This window comes from Callorhinus ursinus, unplaced genomic scaffold (genome assembly GCF_003265705.2).
Source record: "Callorhinus ursinus isolate GAN/ISIS: 27379988/994484 unplaced genomic scaffold, GSC_fseal_2.0 scaffold51, whole genome shotgun sequence".
Classification (NCBI taxonomy): Eukaryota; Metazoa; Chordata; class Mammalia; order Carnivora; family Otariidae; genus Callorhinus; species Callorhinus ursinus.
In genome coordinates, this window is record NW_027397113.1 from 4,165,543 (window position 1) to 4,189,463 (window position 23,921).

A 23,921-nucleotide genomic window follows, 5' to 3' on the forward strand; every position below is an offset into this window, starting at 1 on the left:
GCTGACGCCCACCACATTGCTGTGACCCACTGGCAACAGTTGGCATGTCCCACTCTCCAGCACCCCTGCAATGCACATACAAAAGAGATTTTTTTCTCGCATTAATGGGATTGTACTATACACACTGCTCTAAGTTCTGTCTCTAATCAACATCTATCAAGCACAAGACTTCCTGATTTCAGAGATGTGAAAGTATCTCACAGTGGGAGAGAACTCCATTCTACCTTTAGTACACTTTTAGGAGTCAAAGTTACCACACCCTCCCAAACATACACACTCCTGATTACTTTCCCCTGATCTTTACCAGTAAGTCAACACTTTTTAATGTCCCCTTTTTTCTCGAATCCCCTTCCAATTTTATATTCTATGATCTTTCTTCAACAATGCGGAATTTAACATTTAGAATCTTCAAAGCCCTTTCCCCCCATCACTAAAATGGACTTTTCTTTCAGGGATACAGAATTATGGATCTTTCATCTCACCACTTCTGCTCTCATCTCTTCTGCTAGTTCTTCTTGAGAGCCACACAGGCTGCATCAAGAAACAATTCCTCTCTCTGCAGGAAGAGTAAACTCTGGGTTTGCAGCTGTCCTCCACTGCAGCATAGGCTTCTACGCTATACGCACCAAGTTCTCTAGCACTGAAGGCTCCAGCTGTGCAGTAATGGCACCTACCCAATCCAATGCTTCTTTACTTTTGGGTGATGTTCAGATTCTCAAAGTATTCAAGCTCTAAACTCACACTGTCTTAAGCTCAGATTAAACATAAATGGTCAAATGCAGGAATAATTAATCCACTTGATCTTAAGTGAAACTACCTGCAGAGCTGGAGTCTAAATCTGTTGTCTTCTGGTATCAGCTGCATTTTAACTACGGTATTGGGTAAACAAGACAAGGTGCGGGACAAGCCCCTACAGGAATAATCAAACACTGTCAACCCACTAGTCATCCTGGTGGCCACTCCTTCTTCATGCTCTGGTCTCTATGCCATTCTATCTTAGCCCGTGATGGCAGCCATGTTTTTCATGATTCCTGACAAACACAAGGGAGCTCTCTCTAGACACTTTTCATAATGCTAAGAGCACTCTTTAGAGATCTAACTCATTCCCTTTCTTGCTGCTTCCTTTTATTCTTATAAGTATTTAACCCAAGTTTTTCTACATTTTCCCCTATCGCTCTGCCTCCTCAAATATCTTTATTTAACTACTATAGTTAAGGGAGTTTCTGTATTTCTATCATGACACTTGACCTTGTACAACTGACTAGTGGATTATAATATGGCTTCCTACAACTGGATTCAATGGAGTCAAATCCCTTATTCTTTTTCATGATTCAGAAATATAGATATTGAGACCAAAAGAATGTCAGTGAGATATAAACTTAGAAATCTTTTTTAGGGATCCTATAGACAAGTTAATTAATTTAATGTTTCCTATATGTATCTATGATGGAATAGCTACATAAAAAAGAAACTTCTGAGGGAAAAAGGGAAAGATGCTACAATCAAACTCTCAGGAAAGTATAAACATGTATGTCCTATCACAATGGAAAAGAAAAAATTTAAATGTTTTTGCTCACTCTAGGTGGAAAGTGAATTTAAAATCTAGTTTGTGAGTCTGGAAAAGCATAGTTAAGCTTGTTTTGTGGCATATTAATCATTATAGAAATAGGACCACATCTACACCTGGAACTTTGTTATTTCCTCCCCTAAATACAAGCCACGATGATACCACCTGTCTTTTCTAGAAAAAACCTTATTAAACAAACTATAAAACCAACTGTCCCATTTCTATCACTACCAGAGAGGACCAACCTCACCAGGTTACCACTCTTTTTTAGCCTCTTTAGTTTTCTACCCTTTCACTGATGCATAAACAATAAGATACAAATAAAAAGTTTATCATAAAAAGAAAAAAACAGAAGAAAAGAAAGTTCAGGTCCTACCCTAGACATTAGAATTCTTTCCTGAGGTGGCTGGCAGAAGTGGCCAAGGAAAAACGTGAATCAGGAAATCAGGATGGAACAGACACACTGAGATATTAAACCCATCTTCCTTAGGGTCACATGAAATTATTCAATATAAATACTTCTGTGGCTTAAAATAATCTATATGACAAGTTTTGAAAATACTTATTACCAATTGCGAACCAGCTTTCTAATTCACATATCCATGCTCTGCAACCAAACTGTTGCTCCAAACAATGACTTAAAAAGAAAACTGATATTCCCAGCTTTATAATTTTTGGTGTTCATGGTAATGGTTATTTGTGAGGAAAGACGTAAGAGAACTTCCTCCAATTTAGACACCTGATATCTGGATTCCTGAAAAGTAAGCTCATTTCTTTGAGGCCAATACATGAAGGATGGGACAGACTCTGAAAATTACTAATACTGGGAGACCTCTGGAAAAAGTAGAAAAATATACAACATGAAGAACCCTGATATAGCAATCAGATAGGTTATGTTATGTTGTTGTTTTTTTTTAATCTCTATGCCCAACGTGGGGATTGACCTCACTACCCTGAGATCAAGAGTCGCATGCTCCACTGACGGAGCCAGCCAGGCGCCACAGGACAGATTATGTTTACAACGACACTTTCTCAGAAGCTGTCCCAATGATTTTTTAAAATTTAAATCTTAACAGTAGATAAAAATGAAACTAAATATGTGACACCTACTCAAGAAAGAGAAAAACTTCTTTCTTATCTGCTTGGGGTGAGACTACTAGAGATTGTTACTGGCCACTTTTATTCTGAAACAGGCCTCTTTACCTGCGGGTCACTTGTTTAATATTTCCTAATACTAATACTTTCTTAGGCCCTCCTTTATTTTTAGAATGAATCTGAAATCTGTGTTTTTAGGTCTAAATTTAAGTCCTAACTGAACATACAAATGTCAGTATTTTCCCAGCAGGGACCTAACCTCACTTTAAGAATTTAAACACTGTGGGCGCCTGGGTGGCTCAGTTGGTTAAGCGACTGCCTTCGGCTCAGGTCATGATCCTGGAGTCCCAGGATCGAGTCCCGCATCGGGCTCCCTGCTCAGCAGGGAGTCTGCTTCTCCCTCTGACCATCTTCCCTCCCGTGCTATCTCTCATTCTCTCTCTATCAAATAAATAAATAAAATCTTAAAAAAAAAAAAAAAAGAATTTAAACACTGTGAGCGTGTGCGTACACACGCGCACACATACATATTAACTTCTTTCTGAATGGACCAGATTATCCAGAATTCCTGTACTTTCTAAGAATTGAGAAACTGCCTGTCCGAGCCAGATCAGTGGCTATTATGCAACATAACCAACCCTTACCTTCACGTCAGCAATAAGAGCATCTTCATCTTCTATCCCTGTGGGGACACATTTCTTGTGCAGTGGCAGAGACTCCAACTTATCTACAAGACAGCGGAGTCCTTCGAGCTCAAAATGGGTCAGATGCACCTGCCTGTCCTTTCGGGGACTACACTGGGGATCCCACACTTGGCCATTGTGAGAGCCCCGGCTAGAGTCAGAGGATGAATCCCCTGACAAGGTCTTCTTCAGACTTGGAAGACTTCGGCAGGTTTTGCCCAGTCCGTCATAATCCAGGTTGACCCCATTGGCCACGGGGCTAGTGAGGACAGACCGCCTGTTGCTCGGGCGCCTTGGTTCTCGATCCACTGCTTCTTCATCCCCATTTCCAGATTCTAACCCATTTAACTCCAAATCTGCCAGTAAGAAGAAAGAATATAGTAAGAACATGACACTTGACCCACGTGATCAACAAGAGAAACAGGCAGCATGGGAGGGACCCTGAGGTTATAAATGACAAAGCTGTCGACATTTTAAAATGGTCTCTCCTTGTCCCAACCTATTTGCCCACTGTTGAAAATCAGTTACAGCTAAGAATAGGATCCTGAGTTAGTGGGACGACCAAGGTAATGATCAATTGATTTTTCAAAAGATTAAGAAGGGTCCGTGAACTGTGTGCTAGAAATAAGTCAGCTGAAAATGGCTGTAAATTAGTTTCAAGTCCAAACTGAAATTTGGGGTTATAATTTCATTAATTTTTTATTTCATTTTACTTATTTATTTGACAGAGAGAGAGAGCACAAGCAGGGGGAGTGACAGGCAGAGGGAGAGGGAGAAGCAGGCTCCCCACTGAGCAAGGAGCCCGAGCTGGGGCTCCACCCTGGGATCATGACCTGAGCTGAAGGCAGATGGTTAGCCAACTGAGTCACCCAGGCACCCGCTTTTTAAGAAGCAGACAGTACAAAGCACATTTGCTTTTGTTCAAAGTTTTGGTCATAAAATTAAACTTTGGAATTGAAATCCTATCAATATGGCTAACAAAACAAAACAAGTATTTTTTAAAAGATTTTGATAGTCAAAAGTTTTAATGAAAGAAAAATTGTTAAATGTTCACTGGTCCTTTATCATGAAAGCAATATAAGAAACAGACTCTCAACTATACAGAACAAACTGATGGTTACCAGAGGGGTGGTAGGTGGGGGGATGGGTGAAACAGGTGATGGGAATTAAGGAGTGTCCTTGTTGTGATGAGCACCAGGTGCTGTATGGAAGAGCTGAATCACTATATTGTCCACCTGAAACTAATATTACACTGCATGTTAACTAACTGGAATTTGAATAAAAACTTAAAGTATAAAAATTAACTAACCAATCCAAAGGGGGGAAACAAGTAATATGTTTACTATTAATAATTTAGAAAATGTAGGATGGTGCAAAGAAGTAAGTTAAGTCATCCCTTATCCCTCCACCCTTGAATAACAACTCAACAGCTGATGTACTTTCTTTCCATCTTTTTTTTCTTTTTTAAAGATTTTATTTATTTATTTATTTGACAGAGAGAGACACAGTGAGAGAGCGAGCACAAGCAGGGGGAGTGGGAGAAGCAGGCTTCCCGCAGAGCGGGGAGCCCGATGCGGGGCTCCATTCCAGGACCCTGGGACCATGACCCGAGCCGAAGGCAGATGCTTAACGGCTGAGCCACCCAGGCGCCCCCTTTTTTTTTCTTTTTAAAGATTCTATTTATTTATTTGAGAGAAAGAGGGCATGAGTGGGAGGAGGGGCAGAGGGAGAGAGAGAAGCAGACTCCCCGCTAAGCAGGGAACCCACTGCAGGGCTGGATCCCAGGACCCTGAGATCACAACCTGATCAGAAGGCAGATGCTTAACTGACTGAGCCATCCAGGCATCCCTCCATCTTTTTCTATGTGTATGTGCATGACTATGATTGCACTGGGATTATGCTGCATATACAATTCTGTATCCTGCTTTCATGTACTGGGTGATCATTTTTTATTTTCAAACAAGAATATAAACTATCCTCAAAGGAAAATGCTGAAGCAAAAAAATATCTGGCTCAGATTGAAGATTCCGTGAAAGATGTGACCATAGGATATTACAGTGTTGGCTCCTCCACACCTTAGGGCATGAAAACAGCCTAAAAATGTGTAACTAAAAGTATTTTGCCATCCAATAAAATATTTCTCTTGATATAAGTTGGGGAAACATTAAAGCATAGAGGTTAAGGATATAGATTTTAGAGTCTTACCAACTTGATTCAAACTGTACTTTCACACTTATTAGCTATAAGATCATGGACAAGTTTTGTAATCTCCTTGAAACTTAATGTCACCTTTTGTAAAATGAGGATAATAATACCTACCTCACAGGTAATAATTAGAACTTAATGTATATAAACTGCTTAGTAAAGTGCCTGGAATATAGTAAGAGATAGCATGACGAAGTTTCGCTTTTACTGTGCCAAAGACCATTCTTTACATAATAAAATAGAGTAGACAAGTGATCATCTTTCTTAAGGAGCTAAGTATTCACAATTCAGACAAAGAGGAGATCCAGATATTTCACGTGGCCTAGTAATTCATATCTGGGTAGGAGATCAGCTATAACCAGTGTTCAACTCCAATGAATGAATTTGGTAGTTCCAAGCGGGTAAATTCATGTTCGTGCAGAACACTTACCCATACTGAGGGACTCTTTTTGAAATTCCTTAGTTAGGTGGGAGCGGTTTGTTATGCAGTACACATAGCGCTCCAACACGTACCAACACATCTCATAGTAGAATGGATAACGGAACTTATTTGGAACCTACGTGGGAACAAAATAATGGGAAAAACAAGCTGATAACAATTTTCAAGGAGAGAGAGTAAGATAAATTGAACCACTGCAAAAATTAACCCAGGAAAAACACTCTAGTCAACACCTAGGGAGGCATCTGGAACAAGAACCTAAGTGGATCTGTCAACCTAAAAATTGTTGGTCTCGGGAAACAATCACTAAAATTAAAAGGTATTTCAGAACCACCAAGAAGGTGTCTTGGGAAAGCATCAAAAAGTAAGTTTTGGGACAGAGAGTAAAGTGTTGAGTAAGACACAACATACTTGAGAAAACTGTTTCAGGGTTCTTAGGATGCAAAGGCCTGCCAAGCAGTCCTACCTTTACTACAGTTTTAATCTGAATTAGAAGACCATGAGACAAAGAATCTAATGGACAACAAGGACATGAGACGAAGTTATATGTTTTTATTATGTCCTTACCTATGAAAGTATGATTAGAGAGACTCATTCTCAAGCTATGTCTAGTCTAGGACATAAGACTACGTATTTTCCCACCACCAGCTCTCAGCTGGTCTGTAGAGTACTTTGCAGTCTGCCCCAATGGCAGGTCCACAAATTAGATTGCTGCTCCACTAGGCCTAATCAGCCACTGCCTTTGGTTCCTTTCATTCTCTCCAGAAGCAGCATAAAATCATTCCAGCTGAATAATAACAAAAAGAACTGCCCTTCAGATCTAGCATAGTCAAAACAAAGGAAAATCAGCATGGATTAATCAGTGAGGAAGACCAACAATGGGGACTACCCTATATATATTTTGCTGTCTTCTTTTAGAGGACAGCTTTCAAAAAGAGAAGCCCAACAATACTTATATATTGTTTTGAATATGCAACTGAGAACGTTTTAATCTCCTTTTCAAAGCTCCATGTCAGGCAGTATTCCTGAATCAAGGAGATCTGGATGGAAGGCCCTTTTCAAAACCCTTCACCAGGTCACAGAGCATGACTGTGGAATGAGAGTACTTTTCTAGGCAGGAGAGGCATATACTTTTCATTAGGTTTCCAATTCAGAGGATATAGGCTCTGAATCTGGGTATCTTAAGTGACTACAGTTTTAACAAAGAGGTTTTTCCTCCTTTATTTTAAAGTCAAATTAGGGGCACCTGGCTGGCTCAGTCGGTAGAGCATGCAATTCTTGATCTCAGGGTCATGAGTTCAAGCCCCACAGTGAGCCTAGAGCCTATGTAAAAATACATAAATAAAAGTTTATTTTTAAAAAGAGCCTATTAATTTACTTTTGGTAAGGTGTGTGGGGGGAACCACAATTAATATATACTAGGTCCCCCCAAATTAAACACAATACACAGGCCTCCCCGCTCACCTTTCACACATATTAACACTTTTCTGGAAGGGTCTTTATTAAAAGTTCAGGACAACCCAAAATTCTAAAGCCGTTTGGGATTCTGTTGAGAGCTGAGTAATATTGACAGTAAAAAAAAAAAAAAAAGAAAAAAGAAAAAGAAAATAGGGCATTTAAAAGCACTGCGGGGCCACCTGGGTGGCACAGTCAGTTAAGTGTCCAACTTTTGGTTCCGGCTCAGGTTATGATCTCAGGGTTGTGAGGTCAAGCCCCGTGTGGGGCTGCACGCTCAACAGGGAGGCGGTTTAAGCTTCTCTCCCTCTGTGACATGGGGCTCGATCCCAGAATCCTGGGATCACAACCTGAGCCAAAGGCAGACACCTAACCAACTGAGCCACCCAGGCGCCCCAGTAAACAAGGGCACTGGATTGTCATCGTCTTTTTTTTTTTTTAAGATTTTATTTATTCATTTGACAGAGCACAAGCAGGGCGGGAGCAGGAGAGGGAGAAGCAGGCTATCCGTTGAGCAGAGAGTCCGAGGCAGGGATCAATCGCAGGACCCCAGGATCATGACCTGAGCCAAAGGCAGATGCTCAACTGACTGAGCCACCCAGACACCCCCTTTTTTTTTTTAAGATTTATTTATATATTTGAGAGAGAGGGGCAGAGAGTGTGCGTGTGTGCGGAAGAGGCCCAGGGAGAGGGAATCCTGAAGCAGATTCCCCGCTGAGCGTGGGACTTGATTCCAGGACCCTGAGATCATGACCTGAGCCGAAATCAAGAGTTGGCCCCTTAACCGACTGAGCCATCCAGGCACCAGCACTGCACCTTAATTCTAACAGGGCAATCCCTATAACTCCAACAATACTACTCTTGTGTGTTCGATTATAGGTAGCTGCTAACCAAAATACAGGTTTCAAAATAGGCACCAAAATGGTTGACCATGTTCACAATAAATAGATTCCTAATTGTGATTTTTTAATTTTTTAAGATTTTATTCATTTGAGATAGAGTGAGAGAGAGAAAGAGAGCATGAGCGGGGTGGAGGGGCAGAGGCAGAGGGAAAAGCAGGCTCTCCAGTGAGCAGGGAGCCCCACACGGGGCTTGATCCTAGGACCCAGGGATCATGACCCCAGCTGGAGGCAGCTGCTTAACCAACTGAGCCACTCAGGTGCCCCTAACTGTGATTTTTAAAAAAGATTTACTTATTTGAGAGAGAGAGCATGTGTGAGCGCATGAGCAGGGGTAAGGGACAAAGGGAGAAGCAGTCTCCCCGGCTGAGCAGGGAGCCTGACACGAGGGCTTGATCCCAGGACCATGGGATCATGACCTGAGTCGAAGGCAGACGCTCTACCTCAACTGACTGAGCCACCCAGGCACACCCTAATTGCGATTTTTAAAAAATTTAACATTGAAAACTTTCAAATGCACCAAAAAGTTTTAAGAGCAGTATGGAATGGAAAACTTTCAAATGCACCGAGAAGTTTTAAGAGCAGCACCAAACACTGCCTACAGCATTATTTGAGATTCACCAGCTATTAACATTTACCCACATTTGCTAATCTCTATTCATATACAGTTATTATTATTCTGTTGAACTACTTGAGAGAAAGAGGGGAACATTATATCCTTTAAAGACTCTATACTCTAATTGCTATTTAAGGTCAATACCATCTATACCTTAATCATATATAATTCAGCCCTTACCAACTTGGGTTCTGCTAAAGAATTAAGCCCTGTTTCCCTAAGACATGGGTTGGCCAGCAAACAGCAGCAAGTGGATTTGGTCTGCTGCCTATTTTTGCAAGGTCTGTGAGCTAAGAGGGTTTTTTTTTACATTTTTAAATGACTGGAAAAAAAACAACAACTAAAATTAGAGCATTTTGTTATATAGGAAAACTATATGAAATTCAAATTTCAGTGTCCATAAATAAAATTTTTATTTTATTTGAGCCATGCTCATTCATTTAAGTATTTCATTCCACAAGGCAGTTAAGTACTTGCAGCAGATACTGTACGGCCCACAAAGCCTAAAATATTCACTATCTGATCCTTTACAGAAAAAGTTTGCCAACTCTTGCCAGGGCATCCACTGCACTGTAAGGAACTAACTTTTTCCCTATATATCTAGAATGGTTATCAGCTATGTACCCTCCCAGGGAAAACCAAGAAAATAAGATGCACAAATCATTTTCTAGAGGACTTCATTCTCTCAAGGAACCCAAGCTAGGAAAAGCAGTATGCACATTGATTTATTCAAGTACAACAGTCTGGGTGGTGGATAGTAATCGCAGTAAAGAAAGATACATGAATTCAAAGTTGTGACTCCTGAGTTGATAAATCTCATTACATCGAATTATTCTAAGACCATAAAAATTAAAAACATCAATTACCAAATGTCCACTTCTAGCCCTAAAAAAATCCAAGATACCAAGAACCTCAAAGAATTAGAGACCCCCAAACCAAGCATGTAGATCTCATTAAGGTTTTCTTCTCAGTGTCCCCAAAATGTGAACACTGCATTTTAACTCCGAGAAAAATGGAATTTTGGAGATAACTACCAATGAATCTCTTATAACTTCTGTCTTAAATGGAGATCAACTCTTTCACATCCAGTTGTTAGGCAGCATTACTTACCCGTGTCCGATCTTCGATGTTGTATATTTTTAACTGCATGGGGATATTGAAGCTATGCAAAAAATTGCCTCCAAAGACTAATGTGTCTGTAGGAGTATACACAGCATGAATCCAGCCTAGAAGAAAGGGAGTGGAGGGCAGCGGCTTAAGCACATGTTATAATACGGCTCTCAGAGAACTAGTAAAAGACCCCTAGGATCACACATTTTACTCTGATTCTGCCACTTAGTGGTTGGTCAAGTTATTTAATCTCTTGTAGCCTCAATATCCTCTATAAAACCAATATCCTCTATAAAAATTAAACTTTATATGGTTGTTAGTAAGCATTAAATCAGAAAACGCATGTAAAGTGTTTAGCATACAGCACGTTTAACAAATGCTGCTTCTATTTATGTGAGGGCACAGTACAAGAGAGTTTACATGTATTTCCATTTACCCCTCACAAAAAAAGTGAGAGAGATTTAAATATTTGACCAACATAGTATTAGCAGGTAAACACATAGAATTCTAATACACGTCTGTGACTCCAAAATCTGTGCTCTATTTATAACTAGTGACCTGATAAAAATATCACTAATTTCTACACTCCTTGCAGCCATCCCTTAGAATAGGTAGCTCTTATCTGGAGGTTAGATATCACCTGCTGACCAGGTCTTATCCTTAAAGATTCTGATTACCTAGAGCTAATGTGGGGCCCAAATATGTAAATCTGAAAAGCCACCACTGGCAATTTTTTTTTTTTTAAGATTTTATTTGAGAGAGAGAACGCACAGCGCAAGAGAGAGCATGAGTAAAGAGAGGGGGAGGCAGGCTCCCCTCTGAGCAGGACCCTGGGATCACGCCCCACATCTGGCTCCCTGCTCGGTGGGAAGCCTGCTTCTCCCTCTCCCATTCCCCCTGCTTGTGTTCCCGCTCTCGCTGTGTCTCTGTCAAATAAATAAATAAAATCTTTAAAAAAAAAAAAAATCCAAATTCTTAGCATCTGATACTCCATAATGACAGGAAAGGACACTATTGTTTTCTGCCCACCCAATCATACCCATTCCTGGTGGTAATCCATCAATTCCTTTTTCTGAAAGAAAAAGTGGCTAAACAACCCATTTTTTTCCCATCTTGCTTACCTGAGGGAATGACGAAGGTATAGCCCTGCTTGAGCTCAATGCGCTGGCAATCTGACACCCGGTCACCCAGAAAGATGTCTCCCTGTTTCCCTGACAGCAGCCAATTCTCGTACAGCTCCAGGTTGTGGGCTGTAGGGGGGATGAGCCAGAAGACCTGTGAGTTAAAAAACTTCAGTCTGTTAACAGCCATTGACATGACCCAGTCGTCTCCCTCAACTGATAAACAGGTACAAAGTTAAGGCCAACAGATAGAAGAGCAGCAAGCAATTCTCCTAGCTTATAGGACCTGACCATTTGGGAAATTCTAGAGGCCCTAAGGAAAGAGATCTTTTTTTGTCCTTCACTTGTTGAAATGGCATTAGAGCTTCCCAGGGCTTTGACTGTAGAGTCCATAACCCATCCAGGATTGAGAGAGAAGGGGGGCATTCAGTTTGTTACCTAGGAAGTCCCTTACCTGCCCCTAGCTGTCTGGCCTCTAGAGTTCTAAGAAGTACAGGTAGGTATAATATCTTCAAGAGACAGGCCTAGGTCACTTTGTTCCAGGGCAGTAAGTGATCCATATCACTGAAATGGATCCAAAGTAAACAAAATGACTTTGGATTTGGAGGTACAGTTGTTCTAAATTAGGACCTCACATTTAAAAAGCATTGTCTGTTTTCATTGTAGTTCCACTTTTTCTCTCACAAAAGGGTAGCAATAAGAGTATAATACTATAAACCTCTAACATGAATCCCCCAGATTTCTGTTCTCACATAGTATTCAGAAACAATCTGACAAGATGGAATATAGTTCTTTATGAATGAGAATAATCTTTCAAAATCTGTTCATATCTTTACAGAGGTCTTAAAGGCTTCCTCTGACCACATTCCAGATCAGTGCCTTCATACAGGGAAAGGTGGTCTGGATTCTAATTTGCTGATATCGTTGTCAATCTATACAAATTTTGTGTTGCCTTCTATTACGTTTTTACACTTCCATGTAGAGAAATTATCTTGTCTTCCTAAAACCACTTCCCTGCCTTCATGTGGAGAATTCTGTCCTGGGAATCTAAAAATAGGACTGTTGAGGTTTACTAAGTACTGCGCTAATATTGGTGTAATGATAGCAGACTAGATGAACACTAATTCCTACTAAAGTCTAGCCAAGAAGGTCAACTTAATCTAGGATTCTCTCTAGAATAGGGGACAATTCCCTAATAGATTCATTTCCAGGGTATATTAAGCATGCATGAACTGAAGCAGAGTCATAAAACCAGCTTCAGATTCCAACCCCCATCATGACTATGACCGTACCTTTCCCCCTTGATGGATGTGATACCAAACAGAGGTACCACCAAAGTCCACATGGAAGTCAGTATAGCAGCCTCGAACACTCATTAGACAGTACCTGACCCAAAAAAAGCAGCAGCATTAGTGCACTGATTAAAAAAAGAGAGCCTGCCCTACCCTAAGGCCACACTCTCCCCTTCTGCACCCCATTTTCCACCTATCAATTCCCAGTGAGAGGAATGCAATTTCAAGTCATCATATTACCAGACAATACATTTTCTTTAAACTACGTAATCATGGTTATGACACTATTATATACACCCTTCCCTTTGGAACTGTAAAGCCTACTGTTTTAAAGAATTTATTTTTTTAAAAGATTTTATTTATTTGAGAGAAAAGAGAGAGAGAGCATGAGAGGGGGGAGGGTCAGAGGGAGAAGCAGACTCCCCGCTGAGCAGGGAGCCTGATGCGGGACTTGATCCTGGGACTCCAGGATCATGACCTGAGCTGAAGGCAGTCGCTTAACCAACTGAGCCACCCAGGTGTCCAAGAATTCATCTTTTTGATCATTCAGGACACAGAGCAAGGCTCTGAAGGGAGGAACCAGTCCTTGCTATCACTTTGATTTCCCAATGCACCTCAAATGCAGGGAAAGCCACTTACTTCTGCACTTTGGGGTACTGCATCTCCAAGATGGCATTTGTTGATTCAGTCTGACTTTCCTTCAAATGCCTTGGCCACATGTTGTCTACCCAGTCAATGAAATCCACCTTTAAAGAGGAAGAAACATTTAGGATTCAATGGAAGGATTGGAATTAAAGAAAATTTTAAAGTCAGGAAACTAGAATTTCCCAAAATACACACTGAAAGACTACTATTTATTTATTTATTTATTATTTTTTTTATGTAGGATCCACACCCAGCCCAGCGTGAAGCCCAACACAGGGCTTAAACTCATAACCCTCAGATCAAGACCTGAACTGAGATCAAGAGGCAGACACTTAACCAACTGAGCCACCCAGGTGCCCCTGAAAGACTACAATTTAATTGTAAACAATCTGTTGGTGAATCATAGGGTCAGTAGGCAAACATTCCAGAAATAATTATTCAGTGAGAATAAAGACTAATGGTTCCATCAACATGACCATAAAGATAGCACTAATCAAAATGAAGTCATTAAAGAACACAGTAGTATCTCTTCTGTGTCAATATTGGTATTATCAGTTGTCTTTTTCTGATTCAATAATATGCACTGTCTGGAAGGTACCATAAACTTATCAAAAGATGTAACACTGTTAGAGCAGCTGTCAAAAATAAAAATAAAAATAAATTTAAAAAAAAAGAAAGAAAAAGGAAAGAACTCCAATAGGGATTTGTAGCCTTGCACAACAATGTGCTATAGAATCTACTAGGTTAGGAATCAGAACTTCCAGGTCTGTCATGTTTTCTCAGGATCACATGCAAGTCCCTGGAACTCATTTGTAAAATGAGGATAATTAACTCAAGAATGATATTATGATGATTACATGTAAATACATGCTAAAATTGCACCCCAGAATCTATTTTTTTTTTAAAGATTTTATTTATTTATTTGACAGAGAGAGACACAGCGAGAGAGGGAACACAAGCAGGGGGAGCAGGAGAGGGAGAAGCAGGCTTCCTGTGGAGCAGGGAGCCCGACACGGGGCTCGATCCCAGGACACTAGGATCATGACCTGAGCCGAGGGCAGACGCTTAACGACTGAGCCACCCAGGCGCCACCCCCAGAATCTATTTTAAATAATACGTGTTGAAAGAAGAAGTGACAGCAGTATGAACTTATCTGCACTTTACAATGAATTGTAGCATGTCCTGTACCTTCAAATGTGTGTACCACCCCACCACTGACCTCCAAGAAACAGTCTCAGGTAGCTAAAATGTGGGCCAAACCACAAATCCAGGACAATATTGACACTGCAAATATCTAACTTAAGGCTATAAAACACAGGTATCTGGTAAGCTTTACAACAAAATCTATATTTGATCATTTATTTCCCTTACAATACAGACCTGGACAAATGCATACCATCTGTGCATAATGGTATGAGGCAGGCGTCTAGGGAACACTCAGATGTAAATTGTGGGGGAGTGGGTACGAGGGATCACCAATGACATGAGAACTGAAGAGCAACTATGAAGGTTAACTTGCTGCATTACTTTAAAGGATTTCTGTTCAGGAAGCCAATAGTTTTAACCAAGCATTCACTGGGCCTAGAACACTGAATGAACTCTAGCTTCCTTTCTTTCCCTCAAACAAAATCTACTTTCTGTTCTCTTTCATGTTCTCTTCATCTCCCATCTCCTGGTATTCTCCTTTGGAAAGCCTTTGAAGAATAATGAAGATCTTACTTGCTCAAGACACTACAAGCTCTTATGTCTGGATGGGGGAAAGGAAAGGTTAGGAACACATGGGTATTCAATTCAAAGAAATGAATTTCTTTGCCCAGAATTTCCCACCTGCAGCAGTAAGTTACTCATTCTGGCCTCTCTTTAACTGGTATTATTAGGTATCGTCTGACTACCGAGAGAATATTGTGTTAAGGTATTCATACTTTTTTCCTTAGGTTAATCTTTAGGCTCTGGATAGGCCTTTTGCTAAATGTCCTGATCTGTGTGAGAGCAAGTCTCCAGTAGAGGTAATCACCAGTTCTACCTGCTCTGCATCAATACTAGGGCCAAACTGGTAAGAAGTCGAACACCCAGGAACTAATCTATTCATTATGCTGTACACACACACAAACTTCATGGCCTTCCATGAACTAATTTCCCCACCACCAAACAAATTTGCACATTGTATATGTTGCTTTTCATCTACCTCTCAGGTATGGAATGACAGCAGAAAACGATCTCTCTCTTCTCACCAGATAATCCCGCTTTATGCTAACACCCCATAAAAGGCACTTAAAGGTTGCCCACCTTTCTCTCCCTGTACCTACTTTTACACAGACTACCCCTTCTGCCTGGAATTCTGGTCTTCGTTCTCTCTGCCTCCTTATTTCCTTCATGTCAAGCTTAGGCATCACTTCTTTCAAAGAGCTTCCCCTCCCTAATTCTCCTCCAGTTTATGTTGGCGGGGGGGGGGGGTCCTTCCTATTGCCCTCACAATATTCTGTATTTATTCACTTTTGAGGCACTCACCATTATTGTGGTCTGCAGAAATGTCTATCCTCTGGTCTTTCTTCCCCGTCAGACTCTAAGCTCTTTGAGAATGAGAATGACCTTATTTTCCACAGGTCCTCTAGCAACTAGCATAGTGCTCAGCATGTGGCAGGCACTCGAACTAATAATAAGCTAACTCTGAAGGTGTGAATGTCAGAGGGAACAAGAGATTATGTCATTTATGTGAAAGATTATTACACGAATGAGATTTATTCAAACTCACTGAAATGTACCCTTAAAATGAGTATACTTTATTGTATGTCAACTGTACCTCAATAAAGTTGGTTTTTGAAAAAGCATTACTGAGATACATTAGAAAAGACCTAGATAAATGGAGAGATACACTGTGGGGTAAAAAATACTCCCGTAAATAAATAAATAATACCCAGCAGAACAAGCATATTACCGCTTACATCATAAGGTTATCAAAACCTTTTCTGTTTTCAGCAGGTGACCTTGGTAATAGCTCACTCAATCTTTCCAGCCATGTTTTGGGTCCCTAAAAAAAAACTGGTGCATTGTTCTCTGCCCTCTAAAAAATTTTCTATTTTTGGGGTGCCTGGGTGGCTCAGTCGTTAAAGCGTCTGCCTTTGGCTCAGGTCATGATCCCAGGGTCCTGGGATCGAGCCCCGCATCGGGCTCCCTGCTCGGCGGGAAGCCTGTTTCTCCCTCTCCCACTCCCCCTGCTTGTGTTCCCTCTCTCGCTGTGTCTCTCTTTGTCATATAAATAAATAAAATCTTAAAAAAATTTTTTTTCTATTTTTGAGCCCTTCCATGGTTCTACTCCTCCATTTAATGGTCCATTATTTTCTGCTATAAAATGATGCAGCATTTTTATCATTAAAAGGACAAAATGAATAAATCAAGAATGTTACAAAAAAGGCGTTACGTGTAATGACACATTTCTAAATTTAAGAATGAAAAGGTAGGAGTAAGTTTTTTTTTTTTTAAGATTTTATTTATAAATCTGAGAGCAAGCGAGCGAGCACGATAGAGAACCCATGCAAGCAGGGGTAGGAGCAGAGGGACAGGGACAAGCACAGAGCCCCCACGTGGGTCCCGATCCTACAACGTGAGATCACCATCAAGCCAAAACCTTAACCAAATGAGCCACCCAGGTGCCCCATAAGTTTTACTTTTACAGCTACAATCACTTTATTTTTCAACTGAAATTCTAAAAATATGAAGTGTTAATTTATAAATATTATAAACAATTTGATTCTTACATTCCTCCCTTATTCTTTATTTATTTTAAACCACTGAATTGTACATTAAAAAAAATTTTTTTTTAAAGCTCTATGCTCAACGTGGGGCTTGAACTCATGACCCCGAGATCAAGAGTCACATGTTCTACCTACTGAGCCAGCCAGGTGCCCTTTATTCTTTATTGAGGGGACCATATTTGACTAATAATAAGACTAAATTTTTTTTTTTTAAGATTTATTTATTTGAGAGAGGAGTATGTTGGGGGGAGAGGGAGAGACCATCTTTTAAGCAGATTCCACACACAGAGCCTAACAACGGGCTTGATCTCATGACCCTGACATCCTGACCTGAGCCAAAACCAAGAGCCAGACGCTTAACCAACTTCGCCACCTAGGTACCCCAACAAGGCTAAATTCTAACCACCTGTCTTCTTGTACTTCCACACGACCAAATAATATAAAAAGAATTTTTATCATTTTAGGGAGATAAAGTTTTCCTCCTAATGAGAAATTCTGTATTTATTTTTCATTTATTCTATTTTCTTTTTTTGAGAGACAGCAAGTGGGGAGGGGCGGGGAGAGAGAGAAAGAGAGAGAGAGGGAGAATTTTTTTTTAAAATATTTTATTTATTTATTGGAGAGAGGGAGTATGAGCAGGGGGAGAGGTAGAGGGAGAGGGAGAAGAAGGCTCTCCACTGAGCAGGGAGCCAGACACAGGGCTCGACCCAGGATGCTGGGATCATGGCCTGAGCCGAAGGCAGACGCTTCACCAACTGAGCCACCCAGGTGCCCTGGGAGAGAGAGAATCTTTTTTTTTTCTTTTTTTAAGATTTTATTTATTTGAGAGAGAGAGAATGAGAGATAGAGAGCACGAGAAGAAAGAGGGTCAGAGGGAGAAGCAGACTCCCCGCTGAGCAGGGAGCCCGATGTGGGACTCAATGCCGGGACTCCAGAATCATGACCTGAGCCGAAGGCAGTCGCTCAACCAACTGAGCCACCCAGGCACCCGAGAGAGAGAATCTTAAGCACGCTCCATGCTCAATGCAGAGCCCGATGCAGGGCTTGATCTCACAACCCTGATATCATGACCCGAGCTGAAATCAAGACTCAGATGCTTAACCAATGGAGCCACCTAAAATATTTTTTATTTTTTTAAATATGGGACTGGACATGGAGCCCAATGTGGAGCCCAACATGGGGCTTGAACTCACAATCCTAAGGTCAAACTTGAGCTGAGATCAAGAGCAGGATACAAGGGACGCCTGGGTGGCTTAGCTGGTTAAGCATCTGCCTTCAACTCAGGTCATGATCTCAGGGTACTGGGATTGACCCCCCCATTGGGCTCCCCACAGGGCGGGGAGTCTGCTTCTCCCTCTCCCTTTCTCAAATAAATAAATAAAAATCTTAAAAAAGGGGCGCCTGGGTGGCTTAGTCGTTAAGCGTCTGCCTTTGGCTCAGGTCGTGATCCCAGGGTCCTGGGATCGAGCCCTGCATCAGGATCCCTGCTCCGCGGAAGCCTGCTTCTCCCTCTCCCACTCCCCCTGCTTGTGTTCCCTCTCTCGCTGTGTCTCTGTCAAATAAGTAAATAAAAATCTTAACAAAATATATATCTTTAAAAAAGAGTAGGACACTTAAGTGACTGAGCCCCCAGGCACACCAAGAAATTCTGTATTTAGCTGTACCATCTCCAGTAACAAGAAGCAGTGACAAAAAATTATATACTGTCTCTTCAGATAATAGTGAACTACTGCGAACATTTTCCTGTTGGTCTGTACATTTCAATGTGTTAGTGATAATAACAATGTCACTTACTAGTAGGCTGAATATAGGTGTGTATATATAAAATAAAATATTAAAAGCAATTATCATATTTTAACTTTGAAAGAAGGTATAATTAGGATAATTTAAATGAAGATAGAATAAAACACTGAGATCTTGACCTTATTTTTTATTATTATTTAAAAAATTTTACTTATTTGAGAGAAAGAGAGGAAAACGAGCAGTGGGGAGGGGCAGAAGGAGATGGAGAAGCAAATTCCCTGCCGAGCAGGAAGCCCAAAGTGGGGCTCGATCCCAAAACCCTGAGATGACGACCTGAGCTGAAAGCAAACTACCAACCGACTGAGCCACCCAGGCATCCAAGATCTTGACTTTAAAAGAAATTATTAGAATATTGCTAGTTCTGCTATTGTAGGTGAAATATGTAACTCAAGTGAGTTCTGAGATAGGAATTAAATGAATAAAAATGGTCCAAAAATGACTAGGCATATTTTAAAAGTGAAAGAGGGGTTTCAACATTCTGTGGACAGTCACTACTTTGCAAAGAGATGAGCTAAATCAATATCTACCTTCAGGAGAGCTAAGGATCAAAAACAAACAACTTTCCTTTAGGATGGCTTGTCAGTTTATTGATACTAGTCATCCACTGGAATCTGCTCCAGAAACCATCTCATAAAAATGATCACTTTTTTGTGTCTCTAAACTAGTTTCCCTTCAAGCTTTTCAGCAAGTGTAAACCCACAAGATAAAAATTAGGAGAACTTCATACTGACAGTTCTTTTAAGAATGAATTTTTTTTTAAAGATTTTATTTATTTATTTATTTGACAGAGAGAGAGACAGCAGAGAGGGAACACAAGCAGGGGAAGCGGGAGAGGGAGAAGCAGGCTTCCCGCTGAGCAGGGAATGTGATGCGGTCCTCGATCCCAGGACCCTGGGATCATAACCTGAGCCAAAGGCAGATGCTTAATGACTGAGCCACCCAGGCGCCCCCAAGAATCAATTTTAAGACACTTCTCCATTACATTCAAAGACCAATGTTATTCTTAAATTAGGTTACTGGTGACCAGAATTAAATGGCCCCTCCCTATACAAAATTAAGTGATTTTTAAAAATGATGAATTTTCTAAAAATGAAGGTTATTATCAAATTGTCTTGTTCATCAATTTCATCTTGGTATGTATAAAAAGTTGTAAATTCTCCCATCATATAAACAACCCTCTTGGTGACAATGATAATGTGGAAAAAATGTGGAGACTAACCGTGGAGGGCCTCTGCACCATGTTCTCCAGCCTGGTGTGGCTGAACTCTAGACTGATGACATTATAGAGTTTTTCTCGCTCCTCCTCTGGGGTCTCATAGTAGCGTGTCCACTGAGCCATGGTCATTTCAATGCCTTTCTGTGTGTTCACATCCATGACATCCACCATGCGACGGCTCCCTGCCACGAAAGATGTGTATCAATCATCTCTTCTGAGCCACTATTTTCCTTAAATATATTAAGAATATAAAATACAAGTGTCCTTTATTTAGAATATTCAGGAATAAACAAAGAGAGAGTTGTCGCTCAAGAGGATAATCAACAGAAAATCAAACCACAAAGAATGGGAAAGACAACAGATAATATTAAAAGCAATTCCCTATGGCATATTTCTGTATGGTCAGGCAACGAATCTTATATTCAATATCTCACTCAATCCCATCAATTCTAAATGTTAAGTACTAAAATCTCCATTTCACAGATGAGAAAATAGGTATTAGGTAATTTGCAGGACAAAAATCCTAGAACTCAAAAATCCTGGACCAACTCTAGAGTCAATGCTCTTATCCACCGAGCTACACAGTTTTGAGGACCTAGATCCTTCCCACAATTTGAATAAAGGATCCACTATACAGTGATACATTGTTTTGTTTAAAAGGGTTATTTCCCAAACCTGTTAAGCATTTGACTTTTTTTTTTTTTTTAAGATTGTATTTATTTGACAGAGAGAGATACAGTGAGAGAGGGAACACGAAAGGGGAGTGGGAGAGGGAGAAGTAGGCCTCCTGCTGAGCAGGGAGCCTGATGCGGGACTCGATCCCAAGACCCTGGGATCACAACCTGAGCCGAAGGCAGACGCTTAACGACTGAGCCACCCAGGCGCCCCTGTTAAGCATTTCTAATATAAACCCCCTTTACGTTCATTTAACAAATATTTGCTGAATGATAAAGACACCATGATGGACATAAAGATCTATATCAGATTCTCAACCAACTGTAACAACTACAACAAAAGGCAGAATGTGTAAAATAGCATGGGGGGAAAACAAAAGCTTTAAAGTCAAAGATACCTAAATTTAAATCTCAGCTCTAACAATAGTTGGGAAAGTTATTTAACTTCTCCAAACCTTAATATCTTCTATAACTTGGGAATAATATCACCTTGTAGGCTGCTGTGTGGATTTAGTCAATGAAGTAAAATGTTTAACACAAAGTAGGTGTCAATTAAACAGTAGTAAAAATAAAAGAAAAAAAAAATATATATATATATTTTAAATAACACTGGACTGACCAGGGAAACCTTTTAGGAAAACCTGGGGAAGAAGAACCATTTGGGCCTTGGAATAAACAGAATCTAAATAAGAAAGATTCAACAGAGAATTGCAAGCAGAGGCAGCAGTTTAAGAGAAGATATGGAGAGGCAGGACAGCTAAAAAAGTTAAGATAATAGTGGCCAAGAAAGGGAAGGAGAGAATAAAAAGCTGCTGGTAGAATATTAAGAATACTGTTCAATTTGTAAGAAACTAACAAACACCTACTATATGCCTGGCCTTCAAGGATACAACAAATAGTATTAAGTTTATAGGCTAGTCACAGATAAGAGATAATAGAAGGACAAGAATATGGCCATAATAAAGTAGATGTGGCAGAATACAATAAAATACAACTGATAATGTAAGGCAATGAACCAACACCTACCCTTCATATGTTGGAAGAAAATGTGAATGCCTAAATCAAAATTGCCTTGAAATACCATTTTACACCCGCCATGACAGCCATAAGTCAAAGAAAAAAAAAAAAAAGAAAGGAAAATAACAAGTGCTGGCAAGGAAAACTAGAACCCTCAAGGCTTTGCTGGTAACAATGTAAAGTGGTGCAGCTGCAAAAAAAAAAAAATAAAATAAAGTGGTGCAGCTGCTATGGAAAACAGGGTGGTGGTTCCTCAAGAAGTTAAAAAGAGAATGACCATATGACCCAGTGATTTCCACTTGTAGGTATGTATATGTTCAAACAAGAACTTCTACATGAATGTTCATAGCAGCTCTAGTCACAACAAAGGATGGAAACAACCCAAATGTCCATTAATAAGTGGATGGATTAACAAAATGTGGTTTACCCACACGGTAGAAATTATTCAACACTAAAAAGGAATGAAGTGCTGTTACATGCTGGAACACAATATAATACATATATAACAGACACAAAAAGCTACATATTTTGTGATTCCATTTATATGAAATATCCACAACAGGCAAATCCATAGATAAAATACAACAGTGGTTGCCAGGACTGTGCGTAGGAGGGAATGGGGAGTGACTACTTAGTAGATACAGAGTTTCCATTTCAGGTGATGAAAAAGTTCTGGAACTAGATACTGGTGATGGCTGCTCGTTGTGAATATACTTAATGCCACTGAATTGTATACTTTAAAACTATGATAATGGTAAATTTTATGTTTTTTGTATTTTACCACAATTAAAAAAAAGTAAGTGAATACTTTCCTTCAAGAATGCGTATCAAAGCAAAAGCAATTCCATTCTGCCAACGGTACCAGAGCACCTAAGACTCTGTATGTACCAGAGCACTTAGATAAAATAATGAATCATAATAATAGTTAACATTTATCGAGCATGTACTATGTGTCAGACACTATTCTGAACACTTCATATTTAAGTAACTTGTCCAAGGTTACATAGCTAGTAATTAGAGTTGAAATCTGAAACCAGGCAGTTTTGAGTCTATACTCTCAACCAATATATCCCATCACCTAAAGTTTACATGACAGACTGGCTTTCTTCTTTATGGGACATGAACTGACACTGGAAATGTAGCATTTACTTGAGGAAGAAAAGAAGACTGGATTAGCCAAAGTACATGCAGTGATAATGGATTACTGCAATCACCAATATTTTGTTCACTGCATTTTGACAATCGTTAGTTATCCAAGAAAAAAAAATCTGGACTTCAAACAGTCTGGATGGATATAAAGTTAGGCATCAGTTGAAATTTATGCTAAGTCTATTAGGTTAGATATAATCATCACTCTATTTTAAAGATTTATTTATTTAAAAGAGAAAGAGTGCACACAAGTGAGCAGAGGGAGGGGCAAAGGGAGAGAATCCTTCAAGCAGACTCCCCACCGAGCATGGAGCCTGATGCGGGCTCCATCTCACAATCCATGAGATCATGACCTGACCTGAATTGAGCCAGCCACCCAGGTGCCCCACTGCTGTATTTTAAATCATGGCAAAGATATCTATCACTACCCAAAGGTCTATTTGTAAAATATAAGGTTATGAAGGGGTTCCAAAGATCATTATTAGCAGTGAACATATTACTGAAGAAATAGGAAAGTTGGAAGGAAATGGGAAAAAATCCAAAAGACTAGTGATTGAGTAAGTGACTGAATAAGTCCTTATATGTGTATAGCTCAGAAATCTGGATACCATAAGTCTATGATGGAATCCAGAGTATTTTTAATAAGTACCGCAGATGATTCTGATGCAGTGCATTTGCAGATCACAAACCATAAGAATGCCTGACCAATAGAGAACAGCTATGGTAGTCCATTAACTTATTACTGTCCTGGAGGTCTGTGAGGAAAAGAAGTCCAATGATACACCTTTAGTACTCAAGAAGATTTTTTTTTCAATTTTATTTATTTATTTGATAGAGAGAGAGACAGCGAGAGAGGGAATACAAGCAGGGGGAGTGGGAGAGGGAGAAGCAGGCCTCCCACTGAGCAGGGAGCCCGATGCGGGGCTCGATCCCAGGACTCTGGGATCATGACCTGAGCCGAAGGCAGACGCTTAACGACTGAGCCACCCAGGCGCCCCTCAAGAAGATTTTCTGAGGTCCCCTGAGAGAGCCCCTGCTTTGTGAAGAGTGGGAAAACATTTTAATTACTCAACAGATTTACTGAGTACCTACTATACTCCAGAGATTGTGCTCGATACTAGAAAATACACAGTGACAGGCAGATAGCTGAAATCTAACAAAGAAATAGTGAGGGAGTGAAAAA

The 23,921-nt window shown here is 40.2% G+C and overlaps 1 protein-coding gene across 3 annotated transcripts in view; it reads right to left on the reverse strand.

Annotated features, from left to right (window-relative positions):
- Positions 1-23,921, reverse strand: part of KDM2A (lysine demethylase 2A) — a 111,259-nt gene that overhangs the window by 20,625 nt on the left and 66,713 nt on the right. For all 3 annotated transcript variants that reach the window (XM_025879351.2, XM_073883414.1, XM_073883413.1), the window contains 7 exons: positions 19,902-20,080; positions 13,122-13,228; positions 12,483-12,576; positions 11,191-11,344; positions 10,070-10,185; positions 5,981-6,107; positions 3,307-3,701 (listed from right to left, as the gene is read on the reverse strand). In XM_025879351.2, coding sequence (XP_025735136.1) covers positions 3,307-3,701; positions 5,981-6,107; positions 10,070-10,185; positions 11,191-11,344; positions 12,483-12,576; positions 13,122-13,228; positions 19,902-20,080 — 1,172 coding nt within the window. The remainder of the gene's footprint in view (positions 1-3,306; positions 3,702-5,980; positions 6,108-10,069; positions 10,186-11,190; positions 11,345-12,482; positions 12,577-13,121; positions 13,229-19,901; positions 20,081-23,921) is intronic.